The sequence below is a fragment of the Hemitrygon akajei genome, unplaced genomic scaffold (assembly GCF_048418815.1).
Source record: "Hemitrygon akajei unplaced genomic scaffold, sHemAka1.3 Scf000045, whole genome shotgun sequence".
In the NCBI taxonomy this organism is placed as follows: Eukaryota; Metazoa; Chordata; class Chondrichthyes; order Myliobatiformes; family Dasyatidae; genus Hemitrygon; species Hemitrygon akajei.
Window position 1 is genome coordinate 7,262,942 of NW_027331931.1, and position 27,663 is coordinate 7,290,604.

A 27,663-nucleotide genomic window follows, 5' to 3' on the forward strand; every position below is an offset into this window, starting at 1 on the left:
TATTTTTCTAAGCTCCGTGTACCTATCCGGAGACTCTTAAAAGACCCTATCGTATCCGCCTCCACCACCGCCGCTGCCAGCCCATTCTATGTACTCACTACTCTCTGCGTAAAAAAAAACTTTACCCCTGATATCTCGTCTGTACCTATTTCCAAGCACCTTTAAACTGTGCCCTCTTCTGTTTGCCATTTCAGCCTTGGGAAAAAGCCTCCGACTATCCACACGATCAATGTCTCTCATCATCTTGTACACCTCTATCAGGTCACTCCAAGGAGAAAAGGCCGAGTTCACTCAACCTATTCTCATTAGGCATGCTCCTCAATCCAGGCAACATCCTGGTAAATCTCCTCTGCACCCTTTCTATGGTTTCCACATCCTTTCTGTAGTGAGGCGACCAGAATAAAGCAAATTACTCCAAGTGGAGTCTGACCAGGGTCCGATACAGCTGCAACATTACCCCTCGGCTCTGAAACTCAATCCCATGGAAGTGCAATGCACCGCATGCCTTCTTAACCACAGAGTCAACCTGTGTAGCAGCTTTGAGTGTCCTGTGGACTCGGAACCCAAGATCCCTCTGTTCGTCCACACTGTCAAGAGTATTACCATTCATACGATATTCTGCCATCATATTTGACCTAACAAAATGTACCACCTCACACTTATTTGGGTTGAACTCCATCTGCCAATTAACAGCCCAGTTTTGCATCCTATCAATGTCCCGCTGTAACCTCTGACAGCCCTTCACACTGTCCACAACACTCCCAACCTTTGTGTCATCAGGAAATTTACTAACCCATCCCTCCACTTCCTCATCCAGCTCATTTATAAAAATCAGGAAGAGTAGGGGTCCCAGACAAGGCCCCTGAGGCATACCACTGGTCACGGACCTCCATGCAGAATATGACCCATCTACAACCACTCATTGCTATCTGTGGCAAGCCACTTCTGGATCCACAAAGCAATGTCCTCTTGGATCCCATGCTTCATTACTTTCTCAATCAGCCTTGCATTGGGTAGCTTGTTAAAGATCATCTGAAAATCCAAGCAAACAACTTCCTCCGCCTCTGCTTTAACAATCTTGCCTATTATTTCCTCAATGAATTCCATGAGATATATCCGACACAATTTCCTCTAAAGGAATCCTGCTGACTTTTGCCTACTTCATCATGCGTATCCAATTACAGTACCCAAAAACACTCACCCTTAATACACTCGAACATATTCCTGACCACTGAGATCAGACTAACTGTCCGATAATTTTCGTTCTTCTGCCTCCCTGTCTTCTTAAAGAGTGGAGTGACATTTACAACATCCTAGTCCGCCGGAACTGTTCCAAAATCTAGTGACTCGTGATAGACCATTACTCATTACTTTAAGAGAACACTAAGGGGGAACTTATTCGTTCAGAGGCGGGGAGAGTGTCCACCGAGCTACCAGAGCAAGTGGCAGGGACGATGTCAATCTTTAGGAGAAGCTATGAAGCTCATGTCCATGGATGAGAAGGATATGGAGGGCTATGGTCCAGGTGGAAGTTGTTGGAACTCGGCAGATTAATGCTTTAGCACGGACTAGATTGGCCGAATGGCGTTTGCCTGTGTTGTAATGTTCTATGACTCTAATGCTTTCACAGTCTCTTCAGCTACCTCCTTCTGAACCTGGGGTGTACACCTTCTGGTCTAGGAGTCTTATCGACCTTCAGGCCTTTCAGTTTCCAAAACACCTTCTCTCCTTGGTAAAAACATTTATCCTCACTTCTGCCCCAGATACTGCTGAATGTTTAGCATTTATGTAATAAATTTAATGACACAATTGTAGTGGGTGACTTCAGTCTGCAGGAGGATTTGTAAAGTCAGATTGGTGTCAGATCGCAAGAACATGCCTAGGAAATGGCTTTTTAAGCAGCTGATGGTTGAGCCTACTCGGAGAACTGCGATCTTAGATTGGGTGTCGTGCAATAACCCAAATCTGATCAGGGGGGTTAATGTAAAGGAACCATTAGAAGGCAGTGATCATAATATGAGTGAATTCCTACTGCAATTTGTGAGGGAGAAGCATAGATCACAAGCGTAGTATCGCAATGGAATAAAGGGAAGTACAGAGGCATGAGAGAGGTGATTCCCCAGGTGGATTGGAGAAGGATATTGGTGGGGATGACGCCAGAGTAGAAATGGCTGACGTTTCTGGGAATAGTTCATAATGTACAGGATAGGTATGTCTCGCAGAAGTAGTTCTCAAACAACGGGGCTGGACTGCCGTGGCTGACAAAGGAAGCTAAGGACTGTATAGAAGCGAAGGAAAGTACATATAAGGTAGCAAAAGTGAGGAGTGAATTAGATAATTGGGTATCTTTTAAAATCCAACAACAGGCAACTGAAAAAAAGCTATTTGATGGGGAAAGGTAGGAAGGCAAAAGAGAGCAAATTATAGTCCAGTTAGCCTAATCTCAGTGGCTGGGAAAGTGTCGGAGTCTATTATAACAGATGAAGTTTTGGGGTACTAGGAGACTAATGATAAGTCAAAGCCTGCATAGCTTCTGTACAGGGAAATCTTGCCTGACAAGTCTGTTACAGATCTTCGAGGAAGTCATAAGCAGGATGGACAAACGAGAGGCGGTGGATATTATTTACTTGGATTTTCAGAAAGCATCTGATAAGGTGTCACACATGAGATTGCTTAACAGGATAAAAATCAGAAGAAATACAAGCATGGATAGAGGAATAGCTGACAGCCAAGAGGCAGCGAGTGGGATTAAAAGGAGCCTTGTGTGGTTCGCTAGCAGTGACTGCTGGTCTTCAATGGTAGGTATTCAGTCCACTACTTTTCAGATCATCTGTCAATGATTTGGATAATGGAACTGATGGCTTTGTGGCAAGGTTTGCGGATGATACAAAGATAGGTGGAGTCGTGGGTAGTGCTGAGGAAGCAATGCGATTGCGGCAGGACACAGGCAAATTTGAAGAATGGGCAAGAAAGTGGCAGATGGAAAAGAATATTGGGAAATGTACGATAATGCACTTTGGCAAAAGGAACAATAGTGAACTATTATCTGATTGGGGAGAAGGTTCAAACCACAGAAGTACAGAAGGAAATATCAGTCCTCGGGCAAGACTCACAGAAGGTTAATTTACAGGTTGAGACTATGGTAAAGAAGGCAAATGCAATGCTGGCATTTATTTAAAGTGAAGTAGAATATATAAGCAAGGAGTTAATGCGAGTACTTTATACGTAGGCTGCAGTTAGAGTATTTGGGACCCATATCTCAGAAAAGGTGTGTTGTCGTTGGAGAGAGTCCAGAGGATGATTCCGGGAATTAAGGGGTTAATTATGAGAAGCGTTTCCCAGCCTTGGGCCTGTACTCCTGCAGTGACCTATGTTTAATAAATGTAGGGGGGTGGGGGTGTAAAATCTCACTGAATCCCAACGAATGTGGAAAGCTCTAGATCGGGTGGATGAGGAGAGGACTTTCAGCATGGTGGGGGTAGCCATGACAGAGGGCACAGCCTCAAACCTGAGTAGCGACCTTAAGGAGGATTTCATTTAGTCAGAGAGCAGTGAACCTGTGGAAGTCCCGGACACAGACGGTGGTGGGGTCCAAGTCCGTGGGTACATTTAAGGCAGAAGCTAATAGTTTACAGATCAGTCAGGACATTACAGGATATGCCGAGCAGGCAGGTGTGTGGGGTTGAGTGAGAACCGGGATTAGCCATGATAGAACGTCAGTGCAGACTTGATGGGCTGAATGGCCTAATTCTGTTCCTATGTCTTATGGTATAATACTGCTAGTGTCTTACACAGTGAATATTGACACAAAATACTTGTTACGTTCAGCCGTTATTTTTTTGCTCCATTACTAACTCGCCAGCATCATCGTCCAGCGGTACAATATCAACTCTTGCCTCTCTTTTACTCTTTCTATATCTGAAAGACTTCTGATACTTGATATTATTGGCTCACTTGCCTTAATTTTTCATCTTGTCTCTCCTGTGTGTGTTTTTAGTTGTCTCCTGTTGGTAATGAAAAAGCTTTCCAATCCTCTCACTTCCCACTGTTTTCTTGCTGTATTATATGACCCCGCTTTTTCTTTTATCAAAAACAGGAGAAAATCTGTGGATGCTGGGAATCGAAGCAACACAAACACAAAATGCTGGAGGAACCTAGGAGGACAGGCAGCATATATGGGAAATAGTAAACAGTCGACGTTTGGGGCCGAGACCCTTCATCAGGACTGGGAACCAAAATATGAGACCTCAGAGGAAGAAGTGTGGGGGTGAAAGGGGTGGAAGAAGTGTTAGGTGAAACTGGGAGAGGAAGAGTAGTGAAGGAAAAAAATTCTTAGGATATAATTTCTTAAACAATTCTTGAAAAACCATTGCTAATGCCTCCACATCTCTTCAGCTACTTCTTTCAGATCTCAGGGGTGTACACCATCTGGTCCAGGTGACCTATTTACCTTCAGACCATCTCTGCTTCCCAAGAACCTTCTCCCAAATAACGTTACTTTACACATTCTGTCCACTGACTACTCTTGAAACCAACACCATCCTGATTTTCCTAATCACCTGCATGACAACCCCCCATGACTATTGTAACATTGCCTTTTGGCACGCATTTTCTATTTCCCATTGTAATTTGTGGACCACATACTTACTACTGTTTGGGTGTCTCTATACAATTCCCATCAGGGATTTTTTTTTTCCATTTGCTGTTCCTTAATTCTACCCACAGATTCTACATCTTCCAACCCTATGCCACCTCTTTCTAATGATTTTATTTAATATTTTACCAACTAAGCCACACAACCCCACTAGCAGCTTGTACTTTCAATAAGCATAGAAGTATCTGGGGAACAAGAGGACCCGCAGATGCTAGAAATCTAGAGAAATACACAAAAACTGCTGGAGGAGCTCAGCATATCAGCCAGCATCCTCAGAGATTTGAGGGGCGAAGAACATCTCAGACAGAACTACAGTCAGCTCGACTTCTTCAGTCTGCAGCGAATTCACGGAAAACCTCTTTGCCCACAGAGTGGTGACTGATTGGAACCCATCACCACAGGGAGAGCGAGAGGGGAACAACAGGTGAGGATTTGAAAGATCTGTTGTGGAACGGAATCACTGGCAGGGTCCAGCCGGCCTGAGTTGACTCTCTGCTGTCCACACGGTCTGTTATAAATTCACCAAGTACCAGAGACAGTGCTTAAAATAGAATTGATTCATTTGTCCAGATCTAATCCCATTAAAGGTGAATATGCAGCAGAAGAAACTTCTCCCGTGCCTGGTGAGCAGCAGCAATAATTGCAGAGTTCAGCACCTACAATCACTCTCGAAATTGCATTCAGCAACGGTGATGGACAAACATCCAGAATGCAGCTCATTGAAACTTTCTCCCCCGTGTGAACCCTGTAGTGTGTCACAAGTGTAACACGCTGTAAGGTTTCACTGCTGATGTAACGGCCTCTCTGTAGCAGCAATGTTTAGGTTACGACTAGAGATAACAGGGTGTTGGAGTGCGGGGTTATCCAGTGACAAAAATATTCGTTCTTGTGAGTCTGGAAGAGAGATTTTTGTGGTCTTTTTCTGGGAAGAGATGAGAAGAAGAGAGTGGGCCCTTTTTCTTTTTTTTTTGTTTACTTCAACAACCATACAGTCAAAATAAAAATTATAAAGCTCAGTCGTTTAATCACATATTGTGTAGTGTTTGTTATTTTGGGGTGCTGATTTTAACAGGGGACACATCACGCAGCATCCCAAACGAGATATCTTAAGTTTGGACAGGCTGGGGGACAATCACCCCCTTTATTAAGCTGCCTGCCAAAGCAAGAGTTGCATAAGGTTAGACGACTGAGTGAATCGCTTCCCACATTCACAGCATGTGAACGGCCTCTCTACAATGTGAACTCAATGGTGCACATTAGGTTGATTTCGCTGTATCTCTTCCCAAAGTCTGAGCAGGAGTTCGGCCTCTACCCCGTGTGAGCTCGCTGGTGTCTCTGTAGTTGAGATGACCGAGTGAATCCCTTCCCACACACTGAAGTCTGAATTATGCTTCTTCGTCGACGCTATGCTGCAGGCTCCATGTAGCCGCGTACCCGACATGGCACCTTAGGCTGTACTGGCGCCCATTCCTAAAAATGTAACTAAGCGTCGCAGCGACGCAGAACGCAAGAACTGTGATTGGCCCGCTTGGTAGCAGACAATTCCCATTTCTTTTTCAATGTTTTTATTAAGTTTCAAAATTAATCAGCATAGCAATAATAGTAATGATACAAAAAGATCTGGATTACATTAATAATGGTTAACATGTAAAAGCAGATTCCAAATGACAAATATAGTGTAACCTCCCAATCTCACAGTAACTAACCATGAAAAAGTTATTTTATAAGGGGAAAACACCCTAAACTAGAAAAAAAAAACTAAACTAAATAAAAACAAATAGAAAAAGATTGGGCTATCATATCACAACGGCTGAAATTATTTGTCGTTAACTCCACTTCTCTATACATGAACAAAAACTTATTACACAAGATTCAGAAAGGGTCAACTTACATCATATGCAAATATTGCATAAATGGTCTCCGAGTCTCTTCAAATTTAACCGAAGGATCCACAGTACCACTAGTATTTTTTTTCCAAGTTTAGACATGCTAAGGCTTGGGAAAACCTTTACAATGTAGTAGGAGGATTGGAATCTTTCAAGTAAAATGGACCTTCTGGCTATTAATGTAACAAATGCAATTAGACGACAAGCTGATGAGGATAGTTGACTACAGTCTATCACTGGTAGTCCAAATATTGCAGTAACTGGCTGTGGTTGTAAATCAAAACGCAGAACTGCTGAGATAATATCAAAAATATCTTTCCAATACTGTTTTTAGAAGAGGACAAGACCAGAACATATGTGTCAAAGAAGCTACCTCGGAATTACATCTATCATAAACAGGATTTATATGGCAGTAAAAACGAGCTAACTTACCCTTGGACAAATGAGACCTATGAACCACTTTAAATTGTATGAAGGCATGTCTGACACATACTGAAAAGGTATTTTTTAGTTGAAAAATTTTCTTCCATATCTCTATAGGTAAAGGTATCCGAAGTTCTCTTTCCCACTCATTCTTAATTTTATCAGAAGTACCTAAGCGTATTTTCATAATTAAATCATGAATAAATTATACTAAAGTCTTTTGATAGGGATTTAAACTTATTTTTTCCCGTAACTTCAATTCGGTGTGATATTGGAAAGGAAGGTAAAATAACATTCAAAAAGTTTCTAATCTGTAAATATCTGAAAAAGTGTGATCCAGGCAAATTATATTTATTAGAAAACTGTTCGAAAGACATAAAACAATCATCCATAAATAAGTCACGAAAACATGATTTTCCCTTTGTTTTCCATAAAATAAATGCTTGATCAATTCTAAATGGTTGAAATTAAAAAATAGATGTAATAGAACTTGGAAGGATATATTTATTCAGTCCAAAAAGTTTACAAAATTGAAACCATATTCCTATTGTGTTTAATTATTGGATTTACCATTTGTTTATTCAATTTAGTAAGTGCAAAGGGGAGCCCAGCCCCTTAAATAGAAGCCAGTGAAAACTCCTGTACAGACCCACGCTCGAGGTTCATCCATCCTGGACATTGCGTTTCATCAAACTCTTGTGTCCAAAACGTTAAATATCGAATATTAATTGCCCAAAAATAAAATCTAGGATCTGGCAAAGCCAAGCCGCCTTCCTTTTTTGATTTCCCTAAATATTTCTTAGTTAACCTGTGATTTCTATTCTGCCATATATATGAAATTTTAGAATTAATAATATGAAAAAAAAGATTTAGTGATAAAAATTTATACTGCCTGAAAGAGATACAGAAATTTAGGTAAAATAATCATCTTAATATCATTAATGCAACCAATCATGGATAAGGACAATGGGGACCATTTAGTAAACAATTGTTTAACATGATCAATTAAGGGTAAAAAATTAACTTTAAAAAAATCGTTGTGCTTCTTAATAATTTTAACCCCCAAATAAATAAAATAATCAGCAACCAATCTACATGGTGATTGTCTATAAATTGAGACTTGCATATTTAATGGAAAAACACACTTTTATTAAGATTCAGTTTATAAGCAGAAAAGCTAAAAAATGAGCAAGTTGTGTTATTACTACAGGAATGGATTTCTCTGGATTAGAAATATATAGCAACAGGTCTCCTGCATATAGTGATACTTTATGTGTCCCATTCCCATAAGTAACACTGAATGTGTTGGGTGAATCCCGAATATGGTTTGCCAAGGGCTCCAGGCCAATATCAGATACTAAGGGGCTCAAAGGACAGCCTTGTATAGTACCTTAGAAAAGCCTAAATAAAGCGGATCTCTGTTGATTAGTGAAACAGAAGCCAAAGGTATATGATATATCAATTGGAACCAATATATAAATTTTGGGCTAAAATTAAATTTCTCAAGTATATTAAAGAAATATTCCAATTCAAATTTATCAAACACCTTCTCGGCATCGAGCGAGATAACACATTCTGGAGTCTTAGATAAGGTAGTGTATACAATGTTCAGTAACCTCCAAACATTAAAATGTAAATAACGATTTTTAAAAAATCTTATCTGATCCTCGGAGACAATTGTGGCAATGCCTTCTCCAATCTAATTGCTAATATTTTATATAGGATTTCAGATTCCACATTCAACGAAAATATAGGTCTGTAAGATGCACATTCAGTGAGATCTTTATCATTTTTAGGAATTAAAGAAATAGATGCTTCATAAAAGGATTGTGGTAATTTACTATAAATAAAGCATCTTTTAAAAAATTTACCTAATCAGCGAGAAAGTAAATCAGAAAAAAGATTTTTAAAATTCTGCTGTATACATCCGGACCAGCTGCTTTACCAGAATTAATTGAATAAATTGCTTTCTTTATTTCCTCTTCAGTAATGGGTGTGTCTAATACTAAATGTTCATCAACTGATAATTTCAGAATATTTAATTTCCTTTAAAATTCATGCATTATGGTAGAATCATCAGGAAATTCTGATTGGTATAAAATCCTTGAAAAAAATTGTTAATTTCATCATGGTCAACCGTCAAAATACCATCTCGTTTACGAACCCTATTAATCTGAAGTTTCGCCAAAGCAGCTTATAATTGGTTAGCCAATAATTTACCCGATTTATCAACATACATATATAAAAATGACACTTAGTTTTAAGTAACTGATTCTCAATCGGGGATGTTAATAACAAACGATGTTTCATCTGAAGTTCAACTCTATCTTTATAAAGCTCCAAATTGGGAGCAATAGAATATTTTCTATCAGTTTCTTTAATCTTATCAACCAATGTACATATTTCATTATTAATTTGTTTTCTCAATCAAGTAGAGTATGAAATAATTTGCCCTGGGATATATGTTTTGAAGGTATCGCAAAATATCCCACTGAAAATTGTTTTGCTTTATCCACGGATTTAAACCATTTGAATGATTTATCAGGCAGAGCAATCATTAGGCAAGCGGGTTATAACAAAGCTGGACAAAGATTCCTCTGATATAATTCTGACAACATCATTTTAAAACGCAATCTTTCTTGCATAACCACAGGACAACAAAGATTCTGATGCTCAGTAACTCCTTTCTAATGAGCAATCCGAATGAATTGCTCCTTAGTATTCACATTGTGACATCGAAGAATTACATGACGCGGTTTTAACCCTTTTGATGGTATTGTTTGCAGCGCCTGATGTGCGCGGTCGAGCGCAGGAAGAGAAGAAAAAACCTCCGAGCCAAAGACCTCCATTGAGAATTGAGGAAAAAAAACTGAGTAAGATCCCGGCTCTGAACGTCCTCACTGAGTCTGTTATTCGCAAATTCAGTCTGTGGCTTCGACTCTCCAAATCAATAATCTTGACTTTATTCTGCTCCAATGTATGAGTGGTCAAAGATCATTTCTTTTCCAAAGAATTCAATTTGTGATCTCTCTGTTTTTCAGCTTTAATAAGCTCTGAAATTTGCCGCTGCTGTTTTTCGTTCTTCTTTTCAAGTTTTGCCAATGTACCTTCGCTCTCCTTTAACCATACCTCCAAGGTAGTAAATATTTCATCAAGATTTTCATCCAAAAGATTTGAGATAGCCTGTAAAGTAAGTTGAAACATTTTAGGCTGTTCAAAGACATCTTCTTTCTTTCCATTTCCATAACCAGTTTCCTTGCCTTCGGCTAATGCCTTTCTTCCTCTGTAAGCCATTTTAGTCGATTAAAGTTCAAATTCAAACATATAAAAGTGTTATAAACACTTTGATAAAGATATTAAAGTGGTGGTAAGTAAATTTAAAATGAACGGAGCAAAGCCCGAAAGCTACCTACTCCACGTAGCGCCTCCAAGAGAGTCTTTTGCCTAATGTAGCCTAACGCGCCCATTCCCAAAAATCTAGCTATGCGTCGTGGTGACACAGACCGCAAGAACTGTGATTGGTCCACTTGGCAGCAGCCAGTTTCCTCCTATGCATTTCCTGTTGCTTCAAAGTTGGAAAGTGGACCAAGTCGAGGAGAGATTAAGTGAGAAAGTCAGAAAATAAGTACATTTGCACGACTCTTCACCGGCACACAATAAAGACTTGAAAATGGCATCAAATTTGTGGAAGGAAATTTCCACAAACATCGGTTTGGTCGTCGTGGACTGCACAAAGAAATAGAAAAACTTCTCTCTTTTCTGCGCTGCAGTAATTTCAATAAAAGTAACTCTTGTTCAACATCTATTAGCTCCAACTCCAACAAGATGAACTCAGCAGTCACCATCGTTCCCAAATCCACACGAGTCAATTCAACACAGTGGCCTAGAACACCAATGCCAACTAGTGTTCTGGCAGAGTGACACAGACACACAAACATACAAGTAGAAATGCTCACAACTGTGTAGACGACATGCATGGGCTACTGTGTATGCTATGCCGTAGCGCCTACTCAGAGGTATAATTCAGGCTTGACCAGGTGAATGGCTACTCCCCAGAGTGAACTGACCGGTGTGCTTGTAGGTGGGATGACCGAGTGAATCCCTTCCGAGAGGAGTAGTAAATGGCCTCTCCCCAGTGTGAACTCGCTGGTGTCTCAGTAGGTGAGATGGCAGACTGAATCCCTTCCCACATTCTGAGCAGATGAACGACCTCTCCCCAGTGTGAACTCGCTGGTGTAGCTTCAGTTTGGATGAGCAAGTGAATCCCTTCTCACAGTCTGAGCAGGTGAATGGCCACTCCCCAGTGTGAACTGACTGGTGAGCCTTAAGTTTAGTTGAGCAAGTGAATCCTTTCCCACAGTCCGAGCAGGTGAATGGCCTCTCTCCAGTGTGAACTCGTTGATGTACCTTCAGATGAGTTGACTGAGTGAATCCCTTCCCACAGTCTGAGCAGGTGAACGGCTTCTCTCGAGTGTGAACTCGCTGATGTTGCTTCAGTTCAGATGAACGAGTGAATCCCTTCCCACAGTCTGAGCAGGTGAATGGCCTCTCTCCAGTGTGAACTCGCTGATGTACCTTAAATTCAGATGAGCAAATGAATCCCTTCCCACAGTCTGAGCAGGTGAACGGCCACTCCCCAGTGTGAACTGACTGGTGTCTCAGTAGCTGAGATGACAAAGTGAATCCCTCCCCACAGTATGAGCAGATAAATGGCCTCTCCCCAGTGTGGACTGACCTGTGTGCTTGTAGGTTGGATGACCGAGTGAATCGCTTCCCACAGTCCAAGCAGGTGTACGGCCGCTCCCCGGTGTGAACCCGCTGGTGAGCCATTAGGGCAGATGACTGAGTGAATCCCTTCCCACATGCTGAGCAGGTGTATGGCTTCTCCCCAGTGTGAACTGACTGGTGTCTCAGCAGCTGAGTTGACAAAATGAATCCCTTCCCACAGTATGAACAGGTAAACAGCCTCTCCCCAGTGTGAACTGACCTGTGTGCTTGTAGGTGGGCTGACTGAGTGAATCGCTTCCCACAGTCTGAGCAGGTGAATGGCCTCTCCCCAGTGTGAACACGCTGATGTACCTTCAGTTTAGATGACTGAGTGAATCTCTTCCCACAGTCTGAGCAGGTGAACGGCCGCTCCCCAGTGTGAACTCTCTGATGTACCTTCAGTTTTGATGAGAAACTGAATCCCTTCCCACAGTCCGAGCAGGTGAACTGCCGCTCCCTGGTGTGAACTCGTTGGTGAGCCATTAGGGTGGATGACTTAGTGAATCCCTTCACACAGTCTGACAGGTGAACGACCGCTCCACAGTGTGAACTGACTGGTTTGTCCACAGGTGGGAAGACCTACTGAATCCCTTCTCACACACAGAACAGGTGAATGGCCTTGTCCCAGTGTGAAATTGCTGATGTCCCTTTAGTTGAAATATCGGTCTGAATTCATTCACACCGTCTGAGCAGATGAATGGGAATCGCCTGTTTAAAATGACAGGCGTGCCAGTCAGTCAGATGACCGAGTGAACCCCTTGCTCCACTTCTTAAATATCTGGACAGAGACAGTAAAACCGGCGTGGTGTGTTTTAGATTCCCATAGAGAAATTTCTTGTCATTTGTAACCTGTAAAAAGATTTAAAAAATGCATCAGTGGGTGTAGGACAACATTTCAGATGAGATCACTTGAGTTGTCATGGTGTGATCTGACATCACACTGTTACAGTGAGGTTCAACACAAGCTGGAGAGAGAAATGATCTTCCAACTGGGCACAGTGCTGGTATTTGGAATGAGCATTGAATGCTCTGATCTTCTTCCTGTCTCTATAAGAATGGGGTATTTCGGCCATCTTCAATCCGTGACCTTGCTTAGTTTGACTCTCTCTCCATTGCTGTTATTCCCCATTCCCACTGAGCTGCATGGGTTCCTGGCCCCACAGTAACTGAAACAGTAACTGTAAAAAACTTACCACTGATATCCCCTCGGTATCTATTTCCAAGCACCTTAAAACTCTGCTCCCTCGTGTTAGACATTTCAGCCCTGGGAAAACAAACCTCTGGCTATGCACATGAACAATGCCCCTCATCATCTTATACACCTAAAAAAGGCTCTCAACATAAACAAGGAAATTACACAAGGGCCCGAAAGGTTATCGGGGACCAAATTCACCACAACCACAAACTGTTCCTGCAGCTACCATCCAGGAAATGGTACCACAGCAAAAGGATCAACAGGCTCCGGGACATCATCACCACCAGGCCATCAGACTGGTTAATTGATTTCTATGCTTTCTTGACTGTCCTATATACAAACTAATTATTATAAATTAATATAAATTACACCTTGCACATTTAGATGGACACATAACATAAAGATTTCTACTCATCTATATGAAGGATATAGATAATAAAGCCAATTCAATTCAATTCAATTCACCCTCTCCACTATCTATTGTCATTCTGGCCCCCATTCCCCCTACAACTTATTTTAAGTGCATCACCCACCCCGCCCACATTACCTCTAGCAAGCCTTACCACTAGGATACTAGTCGCCTCTTGTTCAGTCCCCTGAACTAACGAATCCCCTCTCATCTCTTTGACTTTTCTCTGTCAGGTAATTCCCCCCAACAGCTTCTAAATTGATTTACCTGTTGTTGTGCGAGATGGCCACAGGAATACTCTGCGATGGCCATTTAACCTCATTCCCCTTCCTGACTTTCACCCAGTTTCCTGTGTCCTGCGCCTTGGGTGTAACTCACCTCTCTTCATGTCATATCCATCACTCCCCTCCAACTGCTGGATGATCTGGAATTCACCCATTTTAAGATCCAAAATCTTAAAGTGCTGATGCACCATCAATAACTCACGCCGAGACTTAGGTAGTGAGATATCGGCTTTTATTGACTGAAGAACAACACTACATCCTGGGGAAAATGAGGGAGAGCAGCAGGCCACAGTCGCCTTTATACAGGGGTCTTGGGAGGAGCCACAGGAGCAGTCAGACAGGTATATCTAGTTCACCACAAGTGCAGGGTTACAAGCTGCAGTTGGTTGCATATCTTCTAGGAGAGGACATCAGGGACACTGGAGGTCTCCCCTCCCTCCCTCCAATACCCCCTCTCACTTGTAATAACCAGTGTGCACATAAATCTTGTACTGTGCATTTTTTACCCAGTGACAACACGTGCACAGTGAATTTTACATAGAGAGATATTAATTTTCACAGCTAGCAAATCACTGTCAATAGGAACTTTGATCTCCTCTGGGTTTGATCGAGTTCATCTGCCCTCTCACTCAGCCTATGTAGCAGGCCTGTAACGGGTAATGAAGGATTTTCTCACCAAAGCTTTTGCATATTGTCCATATGTGGTTTGCTTGCTAAATTATGCTTTAAAAAGTCAGATTTCCAAATATCACTCCACTTCTTCCCTCTTGCAAATTCTCCAGCAACGTTTGCATCACCACAATACACACAAGTATCACCAGTTTCTGTATTCTACATAAATATTCCCCCTGAACCCTCCCCCAATGACTGAAGGTAGTGAACTCAGTGATGGCAGTGCCAATGAATATGAAGGGAAGGGCAGTAATCTGTCTCATTGGAGTCGGGCACATTGGTGATGTGAAAGCTACTTGCTGCCCAGGGCAAAGGTGTTTGGTATCATCATGTACCCAGAGAGAATGGGTCAGAACATGTTCTCACCGGTAGCAAAGTCCAGAACGAGACGAGGTAGCTCAAGCAACACACACAAAATGCTGGAGGAACTCAGCAGGCCAGGCAGCATCTATGGAAAAGAGTACTAATGCTGAGTTCCTCCGGCATTTTGTGTGTGTTGCTTGGATTTCCAGCATCTGCAGATTTTCTCTTGTTAGTGATTGGAGATAGAACAAAGGTGATTTTCTCAACTGGTGATGTTAAAGACCCGATGTTGTTCCCTTTCTCCGAGTTCCCAATCCTTGCATTTAGATAGCTGGAGCTCATTCTGTCTGAGAGATCCATCGGTTCCAATGCCCTCATCAACCGGAAGCTCCCCGGGGCCCGTTGTAAGGAACGTGGGGCTGAGAGAGAAGGACGAGAGCAGGACTGTCCGGGATTGCTGGTTACGGTGTTCGGAGTTCACAGGAATTGTCCTGAAATCGGTGTTTAAGATTTTAAAAAATGGATAATTGCTCTTACCTGCACCCGACATTTTCAAAGCCTTCTGTGTACTTCGCGCATGCGTGATACTCTGAGACGTCACAGCCCTGACGCCTGCGCATTTCATCGGTGCTTCAACGCCGGTCAAAAGTTTTTAACGCAGGGCATTATGGGTAATGAGGGTGCCATGAAACATTTCTTCAAGCAGCGGTTCAATGTCCTTACCTCATTTTTTTTCGTGTGTGTATAGAAAAATCTGCAGCTGTTTTAACGCAGAAAGCGGCTCACAGAAACAATATACTCAATATCAACGTGTATCTAATGCCAAAGTAAAATGCAGATATTTAACACAGGGGATTCTGCAGTTGCTGGAAATACAAAGACGCACACACACAAAACGCTGGAGGAACTCTGCAATTCAGAGAGCAACTAAGCAGCGGAGTACACAGTCTAGGCATGCTGAAGGGGCTCGGCCTAAACGTTTTCTATTTATTCCTCTCCAAAATTTCTGCCTGATCTGTTGATTTCCAGCAGTATTTTGCAGAAATGAACCATCTTTTTTTCTCGGTCAATCAGTTTCCAAATGTTTCTGATCTTTCGTTTGTAGCCATATCCTGCTGGTTTGATTTCTCTTCCTCCTTGTAAACTCTAGACCCCATCTCTCTCTGGAGCCCCAAAGCCCTGACTCAGGCTGGCAACTCTTCGGTTTCTGATTCTGCACCATCGAAGATTCACTCGCTAGTCTGCTGTCAGACTTTAGAGGTGCATTGTGTTACGAGACCGCAGGTTCGTTTCCTGTGAGTGTCGCTTTAAGTGCCTGAGTGAGGCGGGGCTGTGACGTCAGACACAAGCTGCGGCAGCCTGAGGGAGCGGGAGCAGGAGAGGGAGAGGGAGACAAGCTGTTGGAACTTCAGCGTGTGACTGCTATAGGCTGCAACTCTTCCATGCCCAAAAGGTTGGGTTGATCTGATCATCGGCACGCAGTGCACAACGGATGTGTGACTGTCACTTCGTATCATCCATATGTGTGGATTTGCTGGAGTGTCCTGTGGTATCACTTTTGTTGGCCCTTACCTGGAATCGGGGTGTTCTGTTCTTGAAGACAATATTCCTGTCACTGTCACCTGGTGATATTTCTAAGTGGATTTCGGAACTAATCGACGGATAAGATCTTCGGCGACTGTTATTACGTTTCCCCAGCGTGGAATGTGTGTGGAATTCTTCGTAATTGCCTTCTCTCTACATGTTCGTGTGGATTTACAAATCTCTCCTCTCACTCACTTATTCCGTGGATTACTGAACTTTTCCACTTTACCATCTGAAGACTTTAAGCATTGTTTCCCGAGCTTGATCGTTTGGGAGCTATATATACGCATTACACTGTTAACTTCTGTTTATTTCTTTTAATCCTTTATATTTGGAGTAGATACTAATGAAGAGAGTGGTTTTCACATCCAAACCAGACTCCATTAGTGATCTATTGCTGCTGGTCCGTAGCAATTGCAACAACCCAGCTGTCTGAGGCACAATCCTTTAGAATTGGTGAAAATGACCCAAAACGTTGAAAAGAGCAGGGAAGGAGGAGTTTAACCAACTTCGTCCAGAGCCCTGAAGAACGTCACAACCACAGTGAGCTCATCGTCTTAATCAGCCCGGAGAAAATCATGCAGGGAATTCATGCAGGTGTATAAGATGATGAGAGGCATTGGTCGTGTGGATAGCCAGAGGTTTTTTTCCCAGGGCTGAAACGGCTAACACGAGGGGGAATAGGTTTAAGCTGCTTGGAAGTAGGTACAGAGGAGATGTCAGAGCAAAGAGTGGTGTGTGTGTGGAATGCACTGCCAGCGACGGTGGTAGAGGAGGATACAATAGGGTCCTTTAAGAGACTCTTAGATAGGTACACGGAGCTTAGGAAAATAGGGGGCTATGCGGTAGGGTAATTCTAGATAGTTTCTAGAGTAGGTTACATGGTCGGCACAACCATGTGGGCCAAAGAATCTGTAATGTTCTATAGATTTCTATGATTCTATGATAGATTTTGATATTCTGATATGGAACACAAACATGGGCAGGGACCTGAGACACGGAATTTGATACAGAAGTGATTTATTTGTCACAGATCTACAATATTAAACACCGGTCTAGTTTAAGGCTAACATCAGCAGAACAGACTCCTCCAATGCTCAGTGACCAGGGTTCAGTCCTGGGTGCGATGAGCAGCCGCAAGAACTGCAGAATCTGACAGTAACAGTCCCTCATGAACCTGCAGCTGCCTTCAGTCACCGTGATGGTTAAACATTTAACACAGAGCTGGTTTGAACTTCCTCCCTGATGTGAAGTTGCTGCTGTTGCAGCAGCTGGGATGATTGAGTAAAAATCTTTGCTCATTCCGGACAGAAATGTGGCCTCTATTTATTGTGAACTCACCGGAGCATCACAAGGTGGGTTAACTAAATGAGTCTCTTCACACACATGGAGCAGGTGAACGGCCGCTTCCCAGTGCGAAGCTGTCGGTGTATCTGCGATGGCCGACTGAATCCCTTCCAAAATGAGAGCCAGTGAATGACGTCACAGTGCTATCAACGTCATGGCGATGTATCCAGACAGATCGCGGACAGGGACACGTGTTCGGGCTCTCCTTGTAGCGAGTGAGGCGCTGTCTTCTCCAGCATCTCCGCCTCCACATTCAAGGATCGGCGGCATTCAAGCGCTGGTGAACTGACAGATACAGCGGAACTAACGTGCTGTTGTGATTGTAATTCCCAGACACAAATCCTTTGAATTTTCTACACTGTTAAATGTAGAAACTACGTCAGTGGGTGAAGGACAACATTTCAACTCAGATAATTTTAGTCTCCTTGGTGCCTTCGGATAAAAACTATGTTACAGCTCAAAACAAGTGGGAGGAATAAGACTTCATCTTCTAACTGGCTAAAGTTCCCGCATCAGGCACAATATCAAACTCTCTGCTTCCCTCTCTGTATCAAAATGGATCATTCCTCCCCTTCATCAGTCTGACTTGGCTCAGTTTGTCTGTCTCTTTCGCATTCTGAGCATGCGCCACACACCTACTGAGATCACATTTTATTTACACGGCTGTGACTAGAGACTTTCTGATTAGTATGTCCCTCCCGGCATTTGACGGTGGTAAACTCAGAGTCAGCAATGGTATTGAACATCGGGAGTAGGTGATTAGGCTTTTCCGTTGGAGATCGATAAACTGCCGGTAGTGTGTGTCTGGATGAGTGGGTCGTTTTCAGACTGGAAGGAGGTAGCGTTTGGAGTACCCAGAGATCAGTCTCTGACCACAGTTGTTCACAGTTTAATGTCCTGGCGGAGGCAGCGAGCTGTGAGATGTCCCAGTCTGCTGGTGACGCAGAAAGAGTGGAGTTGGGGGAGGGGAGGCTATTCACATGCAATTTCGTAGCTTTGCAATCAGTACATAGTGCACTGTGGGGCTGCAATGACGGGTTCCAATCTGCTAATTAAATTTGCTGACAACACTACTTTGATCGGCCGAATCCCAAACAATAACGAGGCAGCATATAGAGAAGTCATCACACCGACACAGTTGTGTCAAGAAAACAACCTCTCTCTCATTTTGACGAAAACAAAGGAGCTGGTTGTGGATTATAGGAGGAATGGAGACAGGGAGCACATTCAACATTTCCAAGTCTGTTATTGACACAAAATGCACATTTTAATATTGATCTCGACACGATGTATTTTATATATTGTTAATGACATAAAACATTTTATAGATTGTTACTGACAGAGAATCGTATAATTTGTGTTCCGTGTGTTATCTGAATGTACTTGCCTGTGATGCTGCCACAAGTCAGTGTTTCTCTGCACCTGTACCTTCCCGTACTTGTGCACTTGGCAATAAATTCAACAGGACCTGAGAAATCTCAGTGAGATTTGATTAGTGATGATCATCTTGGCAGCTCGGTAGGTGGAATGTATGAGACAGTACACTGTTAAATGCAAAACCCTGAACAGTGTTGATGATCGGAGGGATCTTAGACTCCAAGTGCATCGCTCCCTGAAAGAGACTGCACAGATTGATCGGGTGGCTAAGAAGGCAAATGGCATGGTTGTCTTTATTAGTTGAAGCACTGAGTTCAAAAGTCGGGAAGTTGTGTTGCGGCTGTTACGAGCCTGCGGTCGTACTGTGACTGCTTTTTTAGGAGCGCCGGCGTGAGGAGGCGGGACTATGACGTCAGTCACAGGCTGACAGCGCTGACTGTGGACAGAACCATAAGAGAGAGAGAGCGATCTGCAGACAGGCAGTCGGTCAGTCTAAAGAGAGAGAGAGAGAGACTGGAAAAGCTGATAGCTTCAGTTAGTCGCAGCTGAGGCTTGGAACTCTCCTATGCCCACAAGAGTGGGTTGATCATCGGTACACGGAACCACAACGAATGTGTGAGGTTGTCACTTCGTATAATCCATAGGAGTGGGTTTTGGAATATCTTGTGTTAACCCTTACCTGGGTATGTTGTGTGGTAACCCCTGGAAGACGGTATTCCTGTGACAGGTCACTTCGCTGATAATTCGTCTGTGGACGGATTCAACGGATAAGAATTTCGTCGACGGTTATTTTGATGTAACGGCCTTTTCTCTACGTTTCATCCTGGATTACAAATATCTCTCTCCCGTCAGGTATTCCGTGGATTACTGAACTCTCCTACTTTACCATCTCAAGTCTTTGAGCTTTGTTCCCTCAGTCTCGATAGTCTGGGAGTTATATTTACACAGATATACACTTAACTCTGTTACTTTACTTTATTTCGTTAAGTTACTATATTATAAGTAGGTGCTAATAAAGAGAGTGGTTTTAATATCAAAACCAGACTGCAGTGTGAACGCTATTGCTGCTGGTTCGTTTCTAAAACGTTTCAGTTCGTAACACAGTTTTATAAAACTAGTTAGACCACATCTGGAGTGTTTCATACAGTTCTGGTCGCCCCCATTCTCGGAAGGATGTCGGGGCTTTGGACAGGGCGCAGAAGAGGTTTACCAGGACACTGCCTGGATTAGAGGGCATGAGCTATAACGAGAGGCTGGACAAACTTGTGTTGTTTTCTCCAGAGCGGCGCAGGCTGGGGTGAGACTGGATGGACGTTTATAAGATTACGAGAGGAATAGATAGAGTGGACAGACGATATATTTTTCCTGGGGGTTGAAATGTCTAATACATTTAAGGTGAGAGGAGATGTGAGCGGCAAGTTTGCTTCTTTCCACAGTGTAGTGGGTAGCTGGTTCTCTGTCTGGGGATGGGAGTGGGAGATAAAACCGGTCCGCTAATCCCGTTTCCTGTTCAAGTTGTTCTGCAGATCTGCAGCATCTGCGGGTCACTGCTCTACCTGTCCGTGTAGCTTCATCTTTCGCCCGTTCAGACAAAGCAGTGAGATCCGGATCGGTAACGTCGTCTCGTTGAGGTGGACAATATGTTTTTTTTCCGGCACTATTTGAGTACATGGACTGCTTTTCCGAGGGAGGGAAAGTCCATGGAGGGGAGGCTTGTTTCTTTGATGTTCTCTGCTCACCAAAGTTCTCTGCAGTTCCTTGCAGTCATGGGCAGAGCAGTAGCCGTACGAAGGCAAGAAGTATCAACATGGAGCTCAGAGACCTTGGCCTTCACCCTGCCTTGTGTAGCTGGATCCTGGACTTCCTGTCAGATCGCCTGCAGGTGGTAACAGTGGGCTCCATCTCCTCTGTCTCTCTGACCCTCAGCACACATAACCCACAGGGTTGTCTCTCTAGCCCCCTCTTTACTCTCTGTGCACCCATGACTTGTGTTGCCACCCACAGCTCCAATCTGCTAATTAAATTTGCTGACAGCACTACATTGACTGGCCTAATCTCAAATAATAACTTTCAATCAAATGACTCCTGACAAGGCTCGGTCCAAACAAACTTTTCACCCTTCTTCAGGAGATTAGTTAGAGGAAGAGCGATAGCAGCAAAGTGCTTACAGAACTTACGATAATATACATCCATTCCCAGAAACCTTCGAAGAGCCTTCTTAGCAGTCAGAATAGGAACTTGAGAAATTGCCTGGACTTTTGCCCGAGCAGGAGCCAACTTGCTTTGACCTACAACATAGCCAAGACAGGTCACAGTGGCATGGCCAAATTCACTCTTAGCCAAGTTAACTGCAGGGCTGGCCTGGGAAAACCTGTCAAACAGCTTTTCTACTGCAGAGATATGCTCTTCCCAAGTGTCACTCCCTGTGACTAAGTCATCAATATAGGCATCTGTGTGTTCTAACCCTCGAATTACAAAATCAATCATTCTCTGGAATGTTCCTGAAGCATTTTTCCTTCCAAAAGTCAAAACACCGTATTCACACAAACCAGATGGTGTCGCAAATGCAGAAATTTCTCTACCTCTGTCCATCAATGGAACACACCAATACCCTTCCAACAGATCTATCTTTGTAAGAAAATATCTATTCCAACCTTAACGATGCAATCATCTACCCTAGGGATAGGATAGGTATCTGTTATTGTTACTGCATTTACCTTCCTATAATCAGTGCAAAATCTAACACTACCATCAGGTTTGCGCACAATAACGCAGGGTGAGCTCCAATCTGATGCTGAAGGACTAATAATACTATTTTTCAGCATATTTTCAATTCCTTGCTCAGCCGATTTACATCTTTCTACGTTCATGCGATATGGGTGTTGTTTAATCGGTTTGGCTTGACCGATATCTACATCATGTACTGCGACCGTGGTTTGCCTGGGAACATCGGGAAATAAATCTTTAAACTTCAGAACTCCTTCAGCTGTTGTTGTTGCTTTGCCTGCAGGTGAGCCAACCTGTTATCAATGTTTTCGGGAACAACTGAGTTCATTAGCCTAACTGGGACCACGTTTGGCTTGTGAAAATTCTCAGACCAGTCGATTGTTTCATTCTCAGGGTCACCAGATTCATATGTTTTGACAATACTCACAGATGGTGCCTGCTTGTCAAAATAAGGTTTTATCATATTTATGTGTGCCACCTGTGTTACTTTACGTCGGTCGGGTGTTTAAATAACATAATTCAGATCATTAATTTGAGACTATTTCATACGGTCTATTGAATTTCACCGGAATGCAGGTATAAACCACAGTGGGGCCACTGGGGTGACCTGATTAGGTTTAGAAACAACTTGACAAGTGTGACAGGTTCTGCAAAATGTCACAACACCAGTAGAATTATTTCCTAATCCTGTTTACAGTTTTATTCACTCCAAAATGTTGACCTAAGGGCATACTGTGGGCCACATTAAAATTTCAGCCCTATAAACTATAGGAACTACAACTTGGTGAACAATTTCCATTCCTCACTCGCTGGTATAGCAGGAGGCCCTCACTTCCTCATTAACACTCCATCCTTGAGATAATACCCAACTGACACTTTCTTAATCACATCATCTGAGAGAGCTGTTTCTTTTAAAGCTTCAATCTCAGGTTCTCAGTTCCGTTCTGCTATAAACACCTTCCTAGGCAGGCATAAATCTTCCTCATCAGACTTACTACCTGAATCCTGTTGAAACAATGAAGGCAGAAAAGTCCCTGACAAGTCATTATAACCTGAATCCCGATTTTGGCTATCATGGGTATCAGAATCATGCTGCACAGAACCGTCTGCATCAGCAGACTGTTTAGCCATACTTCGAGTTACTGCGCAGGAAGGATAAATGTTAAAATCCATCTGTGGGTCGTCAGTGGTTGGCTTAGTTGTCAACTGCACTGCAGGAACAACTTTACCATCTGCCAGGTCATTCCCTAAAAGCAAAGTAACATCTTCCACCAGTAAACTGGAGCATAATCCGATCTCAACAGGTCCCGAAACCAATCCTGACTGCAAAGTTACCTTTTACAACGGCACAGAAACCATGCCGCCCCCAATGCCTTTAATAAGATTTACCTCACTAGTATCAGTCTCATCACCAAACTTTAGAACGCTGTCTAATATAAGTGACTGAGAAGCCCCAGTAACTCGAAGAATTTTCACTGGTACCGCGGTTGACCGTTCATTTACTAATACAAACCCATCTGACATAAAATGATCGAACACCTTCTTAACTCGGTCAGACCTCTCAGTCCATAACTGAGCCTCAACAGAATGTTCAGAACCTATGGGTTTATAGGTGCTTCAACATATTGAATACAGGCATTCGGGACTGCCTCCTTTTCCTTTTTCTTCCCCAGGAGGCAACAATTAGCCATCACATGACCAGCTTTCTTACAATAGTAACAAGGAAGACCAGAATATTTCTCCTTCAACTGTTTCCCTTCATCCTTACTCTTGACACTAGTCCCAGCTTTAATTTCTGGTTTACCCTGGTGATCCCTGCTACTCTTTTGGAAGCTCTTACTCTGGGTAAACTTAACCTTGTGGGTTAAAGCAAACATCTGCTAATCTAGCGGACTCCTGCAAAGTGGCAGCATCTTTTTCTTTTGAATACATCTTTATGTCATCAGGGACGCACCTTTTGAATTCTTCAATTAAAACCAACTCTTTCAATCGGTTAAAATCGTCATTTATATTTTTGCATGTACACCAGCGTGTAATACACAGAAACTTCTCATAAGCAAATTCAATATAAGTCCGGTTCACAGATTTCCTCAAATTTCTAAACTTTTGCCTGTATGATTCTGGGACCAACTCGTAAGCTTTGAGCACAGCCTGGTTCACTATGTCATAATCAGCTACTTCATCAACTGTCAAAGCAGAATAGGCTTGCTGAGCCTTCCCTTTAATCACACTTTGTAAGAGATCAGGCAAATTTTGTTTTTTGATTTGTTAAGAGGAGTTGTGGTTTTTTAAATTATATTTATAACAGCGTAATATTATACTTCAAGTCAAGTCACTTTTATTGTCATTTCGACCATAACTGCTGGTACAGTGCATAGTAAAAATGAGACAATGTTTTTCAGGACCAAAAAAAACTTTTAAAAAACTTATCTGATTTTCACAATATATACTTTTTTTTTGCTGTTTATACATCTTTTGTGTTATCTGTTTGCTAACACCTCCTCTGATTTGTATTTTTTAATTGGAAAATCAATAAAAAGATTGTAAAATGAATGAAATGAGAATAGGCCAACCCTCTTTTGGCCACTTTAAACTCTGAGCAACCTTCTCAAAACTCTGAAAGTATTTAACAACATCTGTCTCGTCAAACGCAGGTACCAATTTAACTTCCCGACTGGCCTCAAACTTATCACCAGAGTACCTTTCCTGCAATCTTTCTATCATTTCCAGCTCGAGCAGCTTCTGTCTTTCTGCTTCCTCGCTGTTTTTCTGCCTCTCTACCCTCAAATTGCCTCTGTCTTACTCTAGCTCCATCTTTAATTTTTCTAACTTATACGGGAGCTCAAGCTCATGAGGTTTACTTTCAGGAAACACCTCCAACTCCTCTACTTTAAACACACCCTCAGATACATAATGTTCAGCTGTTATCCTCTGCATCTGTGCCCTCCTCATTGTCGATTTCACCTCAGCAAGTATTAACGTTTTAGCAATACTCAGCAACTCAATCCGTCTGGCGTCCTCTAATGCCTCAGAGGTTGGCGCTTCCACAAACCTATCAGCATCTGCTGCTGATTTTCCATACACAAATAAATCAAAAGGGATTTCCCCAATGAAATCGATAATTAATCAATCAAAACGCCCCAAATGTGTTCATATTTCGGATGCAGGCCCCGATTTCATTACAAACCATACACTTTAGAAACAAACCAGCAGCAAGAGAGTTCACACTGGAGTCTGGCTTTTATGTAAAAACCACTCTCTTTATTAGTATCTACTTATTATATAGAAACTTGAGCAAGATAAACAAAAGTTATCAGAGTAATGTGTATATATGTGTGTAAATGTAACTCCCAAATTATCGAGTTGAGGGGAATCAAGCCTTGGAGTCTTGAGATGGTAAAGTATGAAAGTTCAGTTCATTCACGGAATAGGTGCTGTGAGAGAGATATTTGTAATCCAGGTTAAATGTCGAGAGAAGGCAATTATGTCGAATTCCATAGGTTCCACGGTGGTAAAACGAGAGAGCAGTCGCTGTAGATTTTATCCGTTGTTCAAAATCCACATACAAATGATCACCGAAATTGACTTGTCACAAGGGGTATTGCCTTCAAGTTAATTACCACACCACACCCAGGCAAGGGTTAACACATCAGTGGCCTTCACAGGATACCCCAAATCAGATCCACTCCTATGGATCAAACGAGGTGACCACCACACATTCGATGTACATTATGCTGAATCGATAATTAACACACCCTTGTGGGCATAGGAAAGTCACAAATAGTGACCCTTGGCCACTAGTTCCCTTGTGTCGACTGTTCAATTTCTCCTCCTTCGTTTCTGTCTGACACTGAGTGTCTGTGTACTCGGTTAAAACTAAACAAGCTGCGAGTCAGACTCTCTCTCTCTCTCTCTCTCTCTCTCTCTCTCTCTCTCTCTCTCTCTCTCTCTCTCTCCCCCTCTCCCTCTCTCTCTCTCTCTCTCGCTCACATAAAATAACAGTCCACAGCAAACGAAACCTAGGGATTCATAACAACGACCACTCCCTAGTGTGAACTGACTGTTGTGGCAGTAGTTGGGACGACTGAATGAATCCTTTCCCACATTCTTAGCAGCTGAACGACCTCTCCCCAGTGTGAACTCGCTGATGACTCTGTAGGTGGGATGACTGAGTGAATCCCTTCCCACAGTCTGAGCAGGTGAATGGCTTCTCACCAGTGTGAGCTCGATGATGTACCAGTAAGTTGGATGACAGAGTGAATCTCTTCCCACAGACGGTGCAGATGAACGGTTTCGCCCCAGTGTGAACTCGCTGATGACTCAGTCGAGTGGATGAGTGAGTGAATCCCGTCCCACAGACCGAGCAGATGAACGGCTTCTCCCCTGTGTGAACTCGCTGATGACTCTGTAGGTTGGATGACCGAGTGAATCCCTTCCCACAGACTGAGCAAGTGAATGGCCTCTCCCCAGTGTGAACTCGCTGGTGTGTCTGTAGGTTGCATGACATAGTGAATCTCTTCCCACATTCTGAGCAGGTGAACGGCTTCTCACCAGTGTGAGCTCGCTGATGTACCAGTAAGTTGGATGACTTAGTGAATCCCTTCCCACAGACGGAGCAGGTGAACGGCTTATCCCCAGTGTGAACTCGCTGGTGACTTTGTAGGTTGGATGACTGAGTAAATCTCTTCCCACATTCTGAGCAGGTGAATGGCCTCTCCCCAGTGTGAACTCGCTGATGACTCAGTAGGTAGGATGAACGAGTGAATCTCTTCCCACATTCTGAGCAAGTGAACGGCCTCTCCCCACTGTGAACTCGCTGATGACTCAGTAGGTCGGATGAACGAGTGAATCTCTTCCCACATTCTGAGCATGTGAACGGCTTCTCCCCAGTGTGAACTCGCTGATGACTCTGTAGGTTGGATGACTGAGTGAATCTCCTCCCGCAGTCCGAGCAGGTGAATGGCCTCTCCCCAGTGTGAACTCGCTGATGACTCAGTAGGTCGGATGAACGAGTGAATCTCTTCCCACATTCTGAGCAGGTGAACGGCCTCTCCCCAGTGTGAACTCGCTGATGACTCTGTAGGTTAGATGACTGAGTGAATCTCTTCCCACAGACTGAGCAGGTGAATGGTCTCTCCCTAGTGTGAACTCGCTGGTGTGTTTGTAGGTTGCATGACAGAGTGAATCTCTTCCCACATTCTGTGCAGGCGAATGGCCTCTCCCCAGTGTGAACTCGCAGATGACTCTGAAGACTGGATGACTGTGTGAATCCCTTCCCACAGTCCGAGCAGGTGAATGGCCTCTCCCCAGTGTGAACTCGCAGGTGTCTCTGTAGATGGGATGAGTGAATGAATCCCTTCCCACATTCTGAGCAGGTGAACGGCTTCTCCCCAGTGTGAACTCGCTGATGACTCTGTCGGTGGGATGACTGAGTGAATCTCTTCCCACAGTCCGAGCAGGTGAACGGCTGCTCCCCGGTGTGAACTCGCTGGAGAGCCATTAGGTGAGATGACCGAGTAAATCCTTCCCCACAAATTCAGCAGATGACCGGCCTCTGCCCAGTGGAAACTGACTGGTATGTCCACAGGTGGGATGACCGACTGAATATCCTCTCACACAGACAACAGGTGAATGGCCTTGCCCAGCGTGAGTTTGCTGATGAGGTGACCTAGTGGATCCCACCCCACAGTCTGAGCAGGAAGGACGGTCGACTCCACTTTATAAATATCGAGATAGAGACAGCAAAATTGGCGTGCCGTGTTTGAGATTCCTGGAGACAAATGCTTTCTCGTTTTTAACCTGTAAAAAGATTTCCAAAATCCATCAATGGGTGTAGGAAAACATTTCAGATGAGATCACTTTAGTTGCCAAGGTGTGATCTGACATCACAATGTTACAGTGAGGATCAACCCAAGTTGGACGGAGAAATCATCTCCTGACTGGGCAGAGTGCTGGTATCTGGAATGACCATCAAACTGTCTGATGTGCTTCCTGTCTCTATAAGAATGGGGCATTTCTGCCGTATCCAATTCGTG

General features: G+C 43.3%; 1 protein-coding gene across 1 annotated transcript; it reads right to left on the reverse strand.

Annotated features, from left to right (window-relative positions):
• Window positions 1-10,986: 10,986 nt before the first annotated feature.
• On the reverse strand, window positions 10,987-27,263 carry LOC140720602 (uncharacterized). Its single transcript, XM_073035433.1, has 3 exons — window positions 25,985-27,263; window positions 24,593-24,696; window positions 10,987-11,781 (listed from the first exon to the last, which is right to left on the reverse strand). Exons 1-3 carry the CDS (start codon window positions 27,126-27,128, stop codon window positions 10,987-10,989), a joined length of 2,043 nt encoding a protein of 680 aa, XP_072891534.1. The 5' UTR covers window positions 27,129-27,263.
• Between the last annotated feature and the right edge of the window lie 400 nt (window positions 27,264-27,663).